General features: G+C 52.2%; 2 protein-coding genes across 5 annotated transcripts in view; one reads left to right on the top strand and one right to left on the bottom strand.

Annotated features, from left to right (window-relative positions):
* Positions 1–14123, top strand: part of DNAH1 (dynein axonemal heavy chain 1) — a 71552-nt gene that overhangs the window by 51741 nt on the left and 5688 nt on the right. For both annotated transcript variants that reach the window (XM_085072806.1, XM_085072807.1), the window contains exons 52-67: positions 737–908; positions 1271–1462; positions 2004–2114; positions 3166–3351; positions 8090–8281; positions 8737–8904; positions 9184–9375; positions 9797–9928; positions 10150–10275; positions 10734–10853; positions 11640–11789; positions 12190–12350; positions 12470–12695; positions 12781–12976; positions 13178–13329; positions 13813–14009. In XM_085072806.1, the coding sequence (XP_084928932.1) occupies positions 737–908; positions 1271–1462; positions 2004–2114; positions 3166–3351; positions 8090–8281; positions 8737–8904; positions 9184–9375; positions 9797–9928; positions 10150–10275; positions 10734–10853; positions 11640–11789; positions 12190–12350; positions 12470–12695; positions 12781–12976; positions 13178–13329; positions 13813–14009 (2673 nt within the window). The remainder of the gene's footprint in view (positions 1–736; positions 909–1270; positions 1463–2003; positions 2115–3165; positions 3352–8089; positions 8282–8736; positions 8905–9183; positions 9376–9796; positions 9929–10149; positions 10276–10733; positions 10854–11639; positions 11790–12189; positions 12351–12469; positions 12696–12780; positions 12977–13177; positions 13330–13812; positions 14010–14123) is intronic.
* Positions 3897–9924, bottom strand: LOC146431776 (HAUS augmin-like complex subunit 3). Of its 3 annotated transcripts, none has more exons than XM_085072812.1 (5): positions 9791–9924; positions 6376–7593; positions 5794–6212; positions 4938–5154; positions 3897–4529 (listed from the first exon to the last, which is right to left on the bottom strand). In XM_085072812.1, the coding sequence occupies exons 2-5, from the start codon at positions 7573–7575 to the stop codon at positions 4278–4280; spliced, it is 2088 nt and encodes a 695-aa protein (XP_084928938.1). In that variant the 5' UTR covers positions 7576–7593; positions 9791–9924; the 3' UTR covers positions 3897–4277. The 3 variants fall into 3 exon arrangements, with proteins under 3 accessions (XP_084928938.1, XP_084928939.1, XP_084928940.1); XM_085072813.1 differs by having other exon boundaries at positions 5794–6209; XM_085072814.1 differs by having other exon boundaries at positions 4406–4529; positions 4892–5154.

The following is a 14123-nucleotide window of genomic DNA, read 5'->3' as shown; positions in this document are numbered from 1 at the left end:
ATTCCCTCCATATCCTTTGCTTTGCATCACTGTGTAATGGGATCTTTACTTCCAAGCCCCAGACTTTGGAGGAGGAGGAACAATAGGAATATGGTTTGCATAGCACCTTCCCCTAGGATTAGATACTTTCTTTTGGTGGTCTCAAGATGAAGTTTGAAATTTTCCAGTGTATGATTATGTGTGATTCAGATTAAATACAAGGTACCTCTTCTTTCATGCACCATTGAGCCATTTCTTACAGGCATGTCTTGCTTGAATTTGGGGCTCAGTTGCACCATGTTTATTCATTAATCCAGTGCATAGTCCATAAGCAGCTTGCTCCCTTGCAGGAGGGATACCAGAAGGTACAGGGAATTCTCAGTGCAAGAACAAGTAGAAAAATCAGGACCATGATTCTGGTTTGGTGATGTGATCTCTGCACCCACCTGTTTGAAATAAACATCAGAGCACATTTATTTCTTATCCCTTAAGTGTTCTCCCTAGGGAGGGACCCATAAAACATCACCCTACTACCATCTTAATACTTCCAGAATATTCCAAGGACTGCCAAGGAATGAGCTCAGACATGCACCTTTGGGCATGTCTGAACTTTCCATCCCCTTTTCCCTCCTTCTTTGGGTGTATTCCTGTCCCTCTTATTCTGCAAGGCTTCAGGGTGGTTCTCTAGAAGGAAAGCTATTTGTCCTTCCATTTAGAGCCAACTGTAACACATGTTCTCTGCATGCCTTGCCCTCAGCCCAATCGGAGAGGTGTTCCGCGCACGCTTGAGGCAGTTCCCCTCACTTGTGAACTGCTGTACCATTGACTGGTTCAATGAGTGGCCTGCTGAAGCCCTGCAGAGCGTTGCCTTGTCCTTCCTGAATGAAATCCCACTTCTTGGTAGCGGTAATGAAGATATCAACGGGATGGTAGGTGCCACACTCGAGAATACTCTGCTCCCCCATGTGTGCAGTGTCTCTGGACACATCAAGATAATGGATGCTGGGCACACCTTCAGAAGTGTCCTACCCTGCAACAGAAATGTTCCATGGCAGGGTCATTCAAATGCAGAACTGCATAGCTTTTGTATGCCTTGAAACAGGCTTGGCCACTTGTGGACCCCTCTGTGGCACTGAAGCCCACATGCTGATATAAGATCTGCTCTGACTGTATAGTAGACTGTATAGTTTGGCTCTTCGTAAGCCCCTTTTACTCTCTCTGGGCATTGCATAGCTTTGCCTTTCACATGTTCAGTACCGAATCAGATTGTTTCTTTCCTTTCTCCTTTTAGATTCAAGTATGTGTAGCAATCCACCAGAGTGTGGCAAAGAAGTGCCAGCTGTTCCTAGCAGAACTGGGCAGACACAATTATATTACTCCCAAAAGCTACCTGGAGTTCCTCAGCATCTTCACTTCCCTCATTGGAAAGAAGCAACAGGAACTGAAGATGGCCAAGAACAGGATGCAAGGTGGCCTGGATAAGGTTTGTCCCTCACACCCAGGAGAGCTTTGGGGCCACCCACTACCCACTCTGAAAAGTGTATTTGTAGCTGCAGAGATGCAGTGAGGTGTCCTACACATGTCCTGTGTAACAGGAAAAAACTCAGGCTAAAGCAAGTGAGAGCTATGCCTTCTGCCAGGGCCAGTCATTCTGAAGGTCTGAGTCTATGACAGCTCTAAAAAAATAGTGATCCCCAGTCTTTGGGGACCATACACCTCTGTGTAGCTCATCTCTCAGGATATTCCTTATTAATCTTGTAATTTAAAGTCCTCTAACAGAAACATTGTTCTGCTGCCTGATTGCCATGAGCTTATGAAGTGATGCCCAACATGTGCAGGCACTGTTAGGCACTACTGTTTATGAGCACGCCACAGTGTCAGATTGTTGCTTAAGCAGGGACCAGGGCAAGAACTGCTTTGCACAGTCCAATACTGGGCAGGGAGCACCCTCCAGGGCAGCACAGCCCTTTCCTAGGGCTTTCCATGGCTGCTGCCCCTGCTCTCACTCTGCTTTGCTCCCACAGCTCCTGCGAACAGCAGAGGATGTAGCGAAGATGCAGGAGGAGCTGGAGTCCTCCCGCCCTCTCCTGGCACAGGCAGCCAAGGACACCGAGGCAACCATAGAACAGCTGAAGGTACTGCTGCTGGGCAGCCCTGCCCTTTCTAACTCTGACTGCTCAGACTGGACTGAACACAGGCTGGGGGGGCCTGGCAGGGATTGTGCAAAATCCTTCTTGATCAGAGGTAAAAATACCTCACATTGGCATGGCAGATACTTGTGCAGAGCTGCTCTGACAGCAGGCTCCTGCTGGGGTCCTGCTCTGCTGCTGGTGAGCACCAGTTGTTGCAGAAGCAATGGCTCCCATGCCCCTGTCTGAAACCACTGCACAGGAGTCAGCCAGATGAGCTCCCAGCTCCCAGGCCCTTGAAAACACAGTTTAGCAACACTAGCACAATCCTCAGGTGGCCTGAGCAGCTCTAAGCCAGACTGTTGTTGAGCAGGATCATTGCCCCACAATCCCATCCCCAGGGAACTGATCTAGATGCAGCCTGCCCCACAAGCCCAGACCTCAGGGATCATTACACAGTCACTCATGCCACTTCAGAAGAGGGAACTGTTCTGTGTTGGCTGTCATTGTCTTCTCTCCTTGTGTTCCTCCCTGCCCTTTTCCTACTGTGGGATGGCCACACTGGGACAGAGTTAACAGGGACACTAACATCATGCAGCTCTGCATGCAAAGGGGAAGGAGTCTGCAATCTCCTAAATTCCCACACAGGAGATAAAACTTGGCTATATTCCACATTTCTTTTATGCCTCCTGGTAGTGTTTTAACCCTAGGGACAGGCAGAAGTGTCAGTTTTAGAAACAAACCCCTAAGCTTCTTCTTATTCTTCCATCTCCCTGCAAATTTGCACCCCTATCCATCCTCTACTTGTGCCAACAGGAAAATGGGTAGAACAGCTAATTCCTGCAAGATTAACACAATTCCAGGCACAGCCAGAGCTGGAGCTTGTGGATAGTTCATACAGGTGGACAAAAACCTTCTCTCAGTATAGTGCAGGAAAGGGCATCCTCTGCAGCAGTTAGGTCCCTGAGGTCTGCTGGAAGAAGACACAAGCTGCCAGGATCCTTTCCTAGCAGTGCCAAGCCAAGCTATGCTTCTGAGATTATCTCTGGTGTTGCAGGTAGACACAGCTGTGGCTGAAGAGACAAGAAGTGCTGTGCAGGCTGAGGAGACAAAGGCCAATGAGAAAGCTCAGGCAGCCCAAGCCATTGCAGATGATGCTCAGAAGGACTTGGCTGAAGCCCTTCCAGCCCTGGATGCTGCCCTTGCCAGCCTGAAGAACCTGAACAGAAATGATGTTACAGAGGTAACTGTGTCAAGAGAGAGAGGGTGGCAGAGCTGGGTCTGGTCAAGAACAGCCTCTCCTTTTGCAGACATTCCCTTTCAATAGGCTTGCAACATCCCCAGCCTTTTCCTCCATCCATCCCCCTTGGCTCACTCTGGGCAGCTGCCCCTGCAGCTTGTCACCTTCACTCCTTCAGATGCAAACTGAAGAGCAGAAAGGCAGTCAGTGGCTCCTGGGTGTTCCCAGCATGTTCTGGAGAGACTGTGGAGGAGGGCTCACCCCATGTGTCTGTCCATGCAGGGAAGCAGCAGGTACCACCAAGCAGCCCCAAGTACTGACTGTGCAGCACAGGGACAGAGCTGGCAGCACACTGAACCTGCCAGCTCTTTGAAAAGGGATCCAATACAGGCAGAAAAGAGGCAGCAGCCTGAATTTAAGGCTTGAAATAGGCTAGTGAGAGAAAGAAGGGTGATTCTGAGCCTGCAAGCATCACAACCCATAGCCAAGAGAGCACACTCAATAAGTACAGATTTCACCACACAGGGACAGGCTTATTGCTCTGCAGCTGTGAGTAACAGACCTTTTTATTCTCCCAAACACATACAAAACTCCTTTCCCCAGAAAGTGGGGAAAGACACAGTGTTGGTCCACTTGCCCCCAGCACCCATCCTCTTGTAGAGTTGGTATGAGAAGTGCCTTGTCTATCCAAGGCATCCAGTGCCACAAGATGCATCAATTTCTTACACATCATCTAAACCAGCCCCCTGAAACTCTGTAGTTAAGGAATGAGCTCCCAATTTCTTTTAAACCCAGCTGCCCAGTTATGACCCAAGTAACCTGTCACTGGAGCAGGGACCACCAGAGTTCTCTCCCAGTCCAGAATTAAGGACCCAGCCCAACCAAAAGAGGACACCACTGCCATAGCAGGGAGCAAGGATCCCTTTGACCTACTCCTTTCCATAGGGCAGCTCCCTCACAGGTCCCTTGGAGGGAGCTGATGCCTGCTTCTCCAGCTCCTCCACCACCTCTCTCAGCCGATCCTCATCGCAGTAAAAATACACATAAAGGTTGCGCTCTGTCTGCAGGATGGGGTTCTCCAGAGACTTGCGCTTGACCTCCAAGTCACTCAGGAGGTCTGTCAGCTTTTGATAAAGGTCATCCTGCATGATGGTCAATTGCTGCATCAGCTCAGTGATCTCCTAAGGGACAGAGCCCAAGCTCATGTGAACATGGAGAAATAATGGGATTTTCCTGATACCTGTGGGACAGCTCAGCCCCCCAGAAACAAACTACCCACCCAGCTCTGGCCTCCAAACCCTCCCAGTCCAAGGAGTAGAGGTGGCTTACTGGGACACCTTGGTTAAGGCACCCCAGTCTCAACACTGAAAAGCACATGTGAGGCAGTGAGAATCACCTTTGTCCCATAGCCAGCCACTGCTTCACTGGATGGTTTTTGGCACAAGGCAAGGATCAGGCCAACTTCCCCTCCCTCTGTGGCTAAGAGGCAGCAAAGTCTCCCCTCTCCCCCCTGGGAGAAAGGCAGAGGCCTTCCTGTGCTCACCTGTTGCCACACCGCAAAGCCCAGGGGAGCAGGAGTGCTTCCTTACCGGCGAGGAGAGCTGCAGCTGGTTGGAGCTGTTGTACAGTTGGTGGTAGAGCACCTCGATGGAGGACTCCAGGGCAGACACCTGGGGCATAGGAGCTTCCAGCTGGGCTTCCAGTGCCCTCTTTTCCTGAACCAGCTGGGAGCACTTGACTGCCAGGGCCTCATAGCTGCGAAAGGACTGCTTCTCCTGATCTTTGCCAATCAGCATGTCCCAGAGCCTGTGAGAGGGGACAGCCAGAGCTGTGAGTACAGCATCAGTGCTGAGGAAGAACAGGGCTCTGAGGTCATTGTGCACTGTGAGACTGGGGTGCAAGCAGATGTGGGTCAGCAATGAGAAGACAGCCACTGCTGGTGAGCATCCCACGTCATGGACCTCTGGATAGAGCACCATAACAGACCAGGCTGGCTTAAGAGCCAGTCTGTGACTTCTTTTTAGCAGACACCAACACCAGCTACTCCAGAACTACGTAGGGAAGACTGAGGAGACCCAGTCAATACAAGATGCCTAGCCAGAGAAAGGTCTTGCTCTAAGTACCTTGTGCTTCCTTGTGGCCCAGCTCTCCTTTTCCATGGCTAAAGATTTGCCTCTACACTCTCTACCTTGACATTCTAGAAGAACTTCAGTTCTTTGTACTCATTTCATTCTCCAAGCCCATACTTTGCTTCATCAGTCCAAGCCAGACAGAAAGAAGTAGATCTGGGGAATTTCACAACACCATGGAGTCACAGCGGCTCTTCCCTGGCAGAACGCTGCTAGTCTATGTGGTAGCTTGGGTCTGCTGCCTGGCTCAGCAATTCCCATGTCACTGCCCCATGATCTAATTTGTTCTTCATGCTCAGACGCCCCAGGTCCTTACCGTACAGCAGTGTGGTCTTTGGGGTCTATCCATTTGCGTGGATGACCCTTCTGGGAGCACCTGGCGTCTCTGAAGTAGTTCTGCTGCTTCTGCAGCTTGGTCTGGGATTCCCTCGTGATGGTTTCAATCTTCTTCAGCCAAGCAGCCTTCTGTTCCAGCTCCTTTCTCTCCCATTTCAGCTGGAGCTCCAGCAGATCCAGGCGGCTCTGCTGGCTCAACAGCCATGCAGCTGCCTCCTCCTGCCTGCTGGCAGTGTTCTGGAGGCGGGCAGCTTCCAGGCTGAAGTGCTCATGCAGGACAGGCAGGCAAAAGCGGCAGGCCTCTGCCTTCAGCAGGGGTGGCAGCTGGTGGGTCAGAGTATGTGTGATGTCGTAACACAGGGCATGAAGCTGCCTCTGGAGCTCGGCCTCGACTGCCTGCTGTGCAAGGGGACACAAGACAGGCTGGTGACACTGCACTGCCTGGCTCTGCCACCCCCTCCCAACGTGTCAGCTGTGCTCCAGTGGTCAGCAGGAAGGACTGCCTGTACCACAGGCAGACCCTGCCATTAAGGATGGTGAAGGAATGGGGGCACTGCCCTACCTGGTTATCTTCACGAGCTTCCAGAGTCCTCTGGGCCCATTCCAGTGCAGCACGGGCACCTTCCACTTTTGCTGCTGTGACTATAACCTCCCTACGGGCACAGATATATGCTGTTTTTATTCGGCCCAGCTCCTTCCAGTAGCTCTCTTGGTCCTCCAGTAGCTCAGCTTCATCAGTCCCAAGGTTTTTTGGCGTTGATGTTTTCTTGGTGTCCATCTGCCTGCCATCTCTGTCCTCCTCATGCTCCATGCTCAACACCTCTCTCTCATTCCCCCCCTCCACTAGCAGCTCTGCCTTTGAGCCTTGGACCAATATTCCCCAGTTTGCTGGTGCCACCCCCCATGGTGTCTTTGTGCATTCTTGATAAGGAGCTCCTCTTCTGTCTTCTGGAATTTCACAGTAGGAGTCCATCTGTGTCTCAGCCTCCAGCCTTTCCTGCAGGCTCCTCTCTCCCTGTGCACTTGCTTCCCAAGCATCTGGAGCCTGGAGACTCTCTGGTAGGATCTGCTGGATGAACCTCTCAAATGCATCAGCAGCTTGTTGTTCTTGCTCCAGGTAAGGGCCAAGATCTACCTGGCACAGCAGTGTTGGCAGCTGGCCCATCCCCGTGTTCCCATGACACTCTGACACCTGCTTTGCAGCCTTGCTGACCTGGCTCAAGAGAGCTTTGGTTTTGAAGATCTTCACTTTCAGGTCCATATGAGCCATCCTCAATTCCTGATGCACCACTCTCTCCTCCTCCTCCAAATGCTTCTGCTTCTGCTGTAACTTGTCCGTCCAAGCCAGCAGCTTCCTGTACCTCCAGAGCTGATGGTCATGATAGTCCTTCAGCTCCTGAAGCTCCTGCTGTAGGGCCTCTTGAGATGGCCCCTCATCCACTACCATGCTCGGCAGCCGTGGGACCTGGCAGCACATCTGCAGGGCCTCCTCCAGGGCATCGCCTTCCAAGATGGGTTTGCCTGCAGCCAGCAGGGCCTCAAAAGCCTCCACCTCGGCTGGGCTCAGCACATTCTCCTCACCCACCGTGCTGCAGAACCACTCAGAGAACTGCCTTGCTTCAGGGCAGTCAAAGAGCCACTCAAAGTCCTTCTCACAGAGGGTGTCTGCGTGGGGGTAGATCAGCCTCAGTGTTGCCATAAAGACTGCTGCTCCGTTGACAGTGTCCCGTGGGAAGTCCTGGGAATATCTCAAGCTGAACATGGCAAGGATGGTCAGCACTAGAAGGGAAAAAGCAGAAGTCATCCTCAGAGGTCCTGGCACCCACAGCCATCTCAAGGGTGCTGCAGCAGCACTCCTAGGTGCCTGCATGAGGAGAAACTCAACCAGTCCTTCCACAAGTGCTGAAAATAGCTCATGAGGTGTGGCATTGCTGTGGTGGGGTACAAGGCAAATGAGAGCCCATAAAACAAGGAAGAAAGCCTGTCTGTGTCTCTCTTCCATACAGCCCTGGAACCATAAAGATTTAGCCCCTTTGCTAAGATATTTTCAGCCCATAGGGACACAACTATCAGAGTATCTGGGCAGGCTTTTTCAGCCTACATTTAGTTTGCTCCATGCCCTTTCTGATAACCAGCTTTTCCTTCAAATACCTCTGTCCTTCCTGCCTGTGTATTGCATCCTCTCAGTGTCCTACCTCTGGTCCAGCTGAGGGAGGATGACCGTCCCATCTCCCAAAGAACCAAGTTAACCTGCTGTTTCCATTTGGGTTTTTCAGGTACGAGCCCTACAGCGGCCTCCCCCAGGTGTGAAGATTGTGATTGAAGCTGTCTGCATTATGCATGGGAAAAAGCCCAAAAAGGTGGCAGGAGAAAAGATAGGCACCAAGGTGGATGATTACTGGGAGCCAGGCCGGGCCCTTCTCCAGGACCCAGTGCAGTTCCTGAACAGCCTGTATGATTATGATAAGGTAAGTAGTGGCAGAAGGAAGCTGTGATTAGGATCAGGTATTGCCTCACAACTATCCTTCTCACAGCAGTAACAAGTTGAGCTCCTTGTGGGCAACAGCCTTCAGCAGCACTGAGGATGAGGCTGTATTTGGCCTGGAAGTCCTCATGTCAGTTGGGTGCACTTCATTGCCTTGGGCAATGGGACCTGAACACACAGATCTTCCCATCTGTCCCCCTGTTCTTTCACGTGGAGGAGCTGGATGGAGGTGGCATGGTAAGGGATTTACCCAATCGCACAGTTGTGGCTCCCAGACCTCAACATGCAGCAATTCCTCTTGCTCCAGTGTGATGCCCTAACGACTCTGTCAGGTCCTGGGGTGCTGCTGCCTCTGGGGGAAACCCTTAGGAGTTCAGTGATGAGCATGCTAGAGATATGACTGAGGAATGTCTCTTTCTCTCCCACCATTCTTTGCAGGACAATATTCCAGACACTGTGATCAAGGCTATCCAGCCCTACATTGACAATGAGGAGTTTCAGCCAGCTGCCATTGCCAAGGTCTCCAAAGCCTGTACCTCCATCTGTCAGTGGGTGCGTGCCATGCACAAGTACCACTTTGTGGCCAAGGTCGTGGAGCCCAAGCGGGTAAGAGACTGTGTGACCCAGTTGCTCTGGGTGTTCAGGAAAACAGTACTAGCAGCTTCCTCCTCCAGGAGATGCTGGGAATCACCACATTCTGCAGGTCAGGACATGTCTTTGTCATCCAGGGATTGGATTGACTGAGATACTGAGATAGCAGTAGCTAGCACTTACGAGCTGGCACTTTTATGGAAAACCAACTCTTACTCCAGGGTCTCTGGGTTTTGGGGGAAGAGCCTGACCACATGCCCAACATACCCACTGTTTCCTTGTGCATCTCCCCAGCAAGCATTTCGGGAGGCAGAGGAGGACCTGCGTGCCACTCAGCTGGTCCTTGACGAAGCTAAGAAACGCCTGCAAGAGGTTGAGGATGGCATTGCCATGCTGCAAGCCAAGTATGAGGCCTGCAAAGCCAATAAGGAGGAGCTGGAGATGAAGTGTGAGCAGTGTCTGCAGAGATTGGCCCGTGCTGATGTGGTAAGGGACAGAGCTGGGTTCTGCCTGCTTATGTGGAACAACCCATCTTCAGATCAAGCAGCACAGTAGTGAAAATATCCATGTGCCTGCAGCTCATGACAATGCTAGGCTGAAGCTGCCTGGCCTGATCTCAGCAGTTCAACACAGCTGGAAAGCTAAGCTAGCCAGGCACTGATGTGAAAAGCTGCTGTCCTCCTGTGCACAGCATCTTCAGCTAGCAATGGATCTCCAGGACAGCTGAGACCAGCCCAGTAATCCCAGGATTAAGTGCTCAAAGCCAGGAACAGAATTCAGAATATGTCAGGGGCCACCCCAACCTCTGGTTACCAAAGTCACCTACAGCATTACCCAGAGAGCAGCAGGTCCAGGACACAAGGTTAGACCACACAGCAGCTCTCACGTGTGTTAACTTATCCCACAGCTCATCAACAGCCTGGCTGATGAGAAGGTGCGCTGGCAGGACACTGTGGAGAGCCTGGATGACAAGATCAACAACAGCTCTGGGGATGTGCTGGTTGCTGCTGGCTTTGTGGCCTACCTGGGCCCTTTCACAGTAAGTGTGCAATGTTCCCTGTGAGGCACTCGGTTTGCAGCTCTGCTGTCCTGTCAGGGAGAAAGGAATAGGACACAAGGGTGCAAGATCCCTCCAGGATCTCTCTCCACACGTGCCAGAGGCTGCACAGGGCATGTTTGAATGAGAACAGGAAGGTTTAGATGCTCACAACAGACCAGCTGTAACTTAAAGAAAGGCTATGATGGTGTTTCTTGTGGCAGGCAGACTACCGTGCAGCACTGTCTGAGGAGTGGATGAGGGAGCTGTCTGAAAACAACATTCCTCACTGCAAGGAGGCAAGCCTCATCAGCACCCTTGGAGACCCTGTGGAAATCCGCTCCTGGCAGGCAAGTTGCAAAAAAACCCCAAACCAAACAATACTTGAGGAAGAAGCAGTCTTGGGGAAAGACTAAAACACTCAGCTTACCACTCACTAGGATCACCTGCACCAATGGGCAGCCCCCAAACCAAGCAGCTGATCAAACACCTCCACACTAGAGAGCTGGAATTGCTACCAGGCCTGGGTAGCAGCAATGAGGGCATCAGCCTTGACCTGTAAGGCTTGTCCTTTACAAACTCCAGGCCTAGAGCCAAGCTCTGGCCATAGCGTGCCCAAGCCTGACCCCACAGCACAGCACCATCCCAGGGCTCAGTTGCTGCTCTGGGTTAAGCTGCTGGCAAAGGTACCTTTATCACCATCCTATGTCCACCCACTGGGAACACTCAGGGGCCAGGGCAGCAAGGGCTCTCTCTGGTTACCTAAGTGTGCTACCAGGTGTCCCAACAACTTTTTCTACCCTGTTAGATTTCTGGTTTACCCAATGATGCCCTGTCTGTGGAGAATGGGGTAATAACTCGATTCTCCCTACGCTGGACTCACTACATAGACCCACAGGGACAAGCAAACAAGTGGATCAAGAATCTGGTAAGAGCTGTGGGGAAGAAAGCCAAGTCTGCCAGGATAGGGGAAACAGCTTTCTGTCAGGAGCTATGCAGAGCAACCTCAGGTTTTGGGCTCTAGAGCTGCAGAACCCCACACTATCCCAGCACCAGGCAGGCTCCACATCCACATTCCTCCCATGTGGATTTCCCTTCTGGGGAAAGCAGCACAGGGCAGGAGGAGCCCCGATGTAAGCAAGTGAGGCATCAGATTCCCACTCTGGCTCTCCACTAGCATTCTGGGAGCCTTACATCTTTCACCACACAAAACAACACCAGCATCTCCCATAACAGGACAGAGGGGATCAGAGTTGCATTACCTGGCTAGTGGGCACAGTCCCTGCTGCCAAAGCTCTGGAAACACTGACCACCACCTTTTCTCCAGAGGCACTTACTGCCCTTTTGAAGAGTCAGGGAGGAGGCTCAAGCAGCTGCTCCCATTTTGCTCCCTGAGGGCTTTTCCCACCCACCTGCTCTCACTTTGCAGGTTCTGCCCTGACTTAGCAGTGTGGGGCTGCAGAGAGGTATGGCTCTGTGAAGGCGGTTGTCCCCGTTTGCCACCTTTTCTGCTGCCTCATTGAGCTGTCTCTGGTGCTTGCTGATGTGGGATAAACTTGCCAAAATAGCCAAAGTCTAGTGGAGCATGAAAAGATACTATTTCTGCTGCCCCAGGGAGTTAAATCAGTCCAGTGGGAGGTGTACTGTGCACCAGAGCTGGATGTGAAGGTGGCAGGACACCACAGGAACCTTGCCCTTCCCTGCTGCCTTTCAGGAGAGGGAAAACAGTCTGGAGGTGGGCAAGCTGAGTGACCGGGACTTCCTCTCCACTCTGGAAAACACCATTAGCTTTGGGAAGCCCTTCCTGCTGGAGAATGTCGGCGAGGAGCTGGATCCAGTCCTTGAGCCTGTCCTGCTGAAAGAGGTCCTATGTCTCACCTTGGCAAGAAGGGCAGTGGTTACCTGGCTGAGCTGTAAGGGGCCTTCTGGCAAGGGTGTCATGGGGTGTGGTGCTTTTCTAGGTCCCTGGACAGGCAGAACTCATATGGATGAGTCCCCCTGCCTTGGCCAGGGCTCCAGCATACTGACAGCCTCCTGCACATGCTGGTTTTCTGCCAGCAGGTATCTTTGCCTGGGTGGCAGGGCCATGAAATACAACTGCTGTATTCAGGGTCAGGCCTTTAGTTCTGCAGGGCAGCCTAGAGCTCCTCTGTCCTGTGAGCCTTCAGACTGTCCTCACTGCAGAGCCCAGGGCACAGCAGGATGCCTTCGCTCACAAGAGGTAACCATCCCAGCCTTCCTGTATATGTCCTTCTCTGGTACAGACCTTCAAACAGCAAGGCAGCACAGTGATGAAGCTGGGTGATGCAGTGATCCCCTACCATGATGATTTCAAGATGTACATCACCACCAAACTGCCCAACCCTCACTACAGCCCTGAGGTCTCCACAAAGCTCACCCTCATCAATTTCACCCTCTCACCCAGGTACCTGCTTTTACCTCATTAGTTGCCCATGCTGCTCAGCCTCATTGCTTGCCATCCTCAGACCCTTGGGCCTGTTGCCACCTCACTTGCCACCCTCACTTCCATGGCTTTTGTTGTAGTGGCTTGGAAGACCAACTTTTGGGAGAAGTGGTGGCTGCAGAGCGGCCTGACTTAGAAGAGGATAGAAACCAGCTAATTGTTAGCAATGCCCAGATGCGTCAGGAACTGAAGGACATAGAAGACCAGATCCTGTATCGCCTCAGCACTTCTGAAGGAAACCCTGTAGATGACTTGGAGCTGATCAAAGTGTTGGAGGCATCCAAGCTGAAGGCAGGAGAGATCCAGGTCAGAGGTGAAAAGTGCTCTCCCCTGGAAGCTGTGCATCCCCTGCCAGCACTCCACTAACCATGACATGGCTTCTGTCCTCCAGGCCAAGGTTGCAGTGGCAGAGCAGACAGAGAAGGACATCAACATCACCCGCATGGAGTATGTGCCTGTGGCTGTCCGCTCGCAGATCCTCTACTTCTGTGTCTCAGACCTGTCCAACGTGGACCCCATGTACCAGTATTCACTTGAGTGGTTCCTCAACATCTTCCTCTTGGGGATCCGTAACTCTGAGAAAGCAGGTGCCTGCCCAGAACAGCCCCTTCCTACCCTCTCGCTCACCCCACATCTGCGCCAGCTCTGTGTGTGAGAGCAGCATCTGTCCTTCCCAGGCAGAGTGTGGGTGTGCCTCTGCAACCAGGAACCCAGAGCTGACGTGGAGAGCACTCTCCACATCCCCCGTGACACCCACCACCCTTGTCCGGTTGTTGCCTGTTTTTCAGATGTGCTGGCAGAGCGGGTGGAGAACATCAACAACTACATCACCTTCAGTCTCTACTGCAATGTGTGCCGCAGCCTCTTTGAGAAGCACAAGCTCATGTTTGCCTTCCTGGTCAGCGTCCGGATTCTGATGAATGAGGGGCGGATCAATATGGTGAGCAAGTCACCTTAGTCCTTGATGGGATCCCATCAGGGCAGCTCAAGCACAGCCTGATCAGCCCCTAGAATAGTGTGCTGGGTGGAAAAGAAGCCTTGTTCCCTTGGGGTTGGGGACAGGCTTGGCAGCCTGGTGGGCAAACACAGGGCCTCTGTCTTTATTCAGCTCCCAAGCTGTTGTCTGTGTCTACATGCAGAGCTGCCTAGCCTGAATCACCTGCAGCTTTTGCCAGTTTGCTGCCAGACTGCTGCAAAAGTTAATGAGTTCAGAGGGAGCAGGCGGGGGTTAGCAGAGAGTGGCAGCTGAGCAGTCACTATGTTGATCTCACCAGACCCTCCACCTCACTTACTCCTTGACATACACACCTGGCAGGAGAGCAGCCAGAAAGATACTACAGGATTTTAATTGGATATGGCACCATGTGCCTTGGGCTCAGGTGGGTAGGCTATTATCCATGACCAAATCATATCCTGTTCCCAGGATGAGTGGCGGTACCTGCTGTCAGGGGGGGCTATAAAGGAGATGAAGGACAACCCAGCTCCAGCCTGGCTGAATGAGAGAGCATGGGGAGACATCCTGTCCTTGAGCAGCTTGAAGAATTTCTCTAACTTCGACAACGATTTTGTAGCCAACCTTGAAGGGTTCAGGGCCATTTTTGACAGCCAGCAGCCTCACAGGCAAGTGTCCCCAGCTTTGTCAGCTTAGCTATACTGCACATGGCATCACTGGGAGAGCAAGAGAAGCTGATACATCCACAGTGCCAGCTCTGCTCCCAGTGCAGTGCCACACAA

Source organism: Lichenostomus cassidix, chromosome 12 (assembly GCF_008360975.1).
Source record: "Lichenostomus cassidix isolate B80296 chromosome 12, HeHo_3.0, whole genome shotgun sequence".
Taxonomy (NCBI): Eukaryota; Metazoa; Chordata; class Aves; order Passeriformes; family Meliphagidae; genus Lichenostomus; species Lichenostomus cassidix.
This window is presented reverse-complemented; position numbering and strand designations above follow the sequence as displayed.

Excerpts from the sequence above, each read along its gene's own strand:
- LOC146431776 (XM_085072812.1), bottom strand. The coding sequence starts at position 7,575 with ATGTTCAGCTTGAGATATTCCCAGGACTTCCCACGGGACACTGTCAAC. Across the intron at positions 6,213-6,375 it reads AAGCTCGTGAAGATAACCAG|CAGGCAGTCGAGGCCGAGCT; the intron begins GTAGGGCAGTGC and ends CCCCTTGCACAG. Across the intron at positions 4,530-4,937 it reads AGCTGCAGCTCTCCTCGCCG|GAGATCACTGAGCTGATGCA; the intron begins GTAAGGAAGCAC and ends TCTGTCCCTTAG.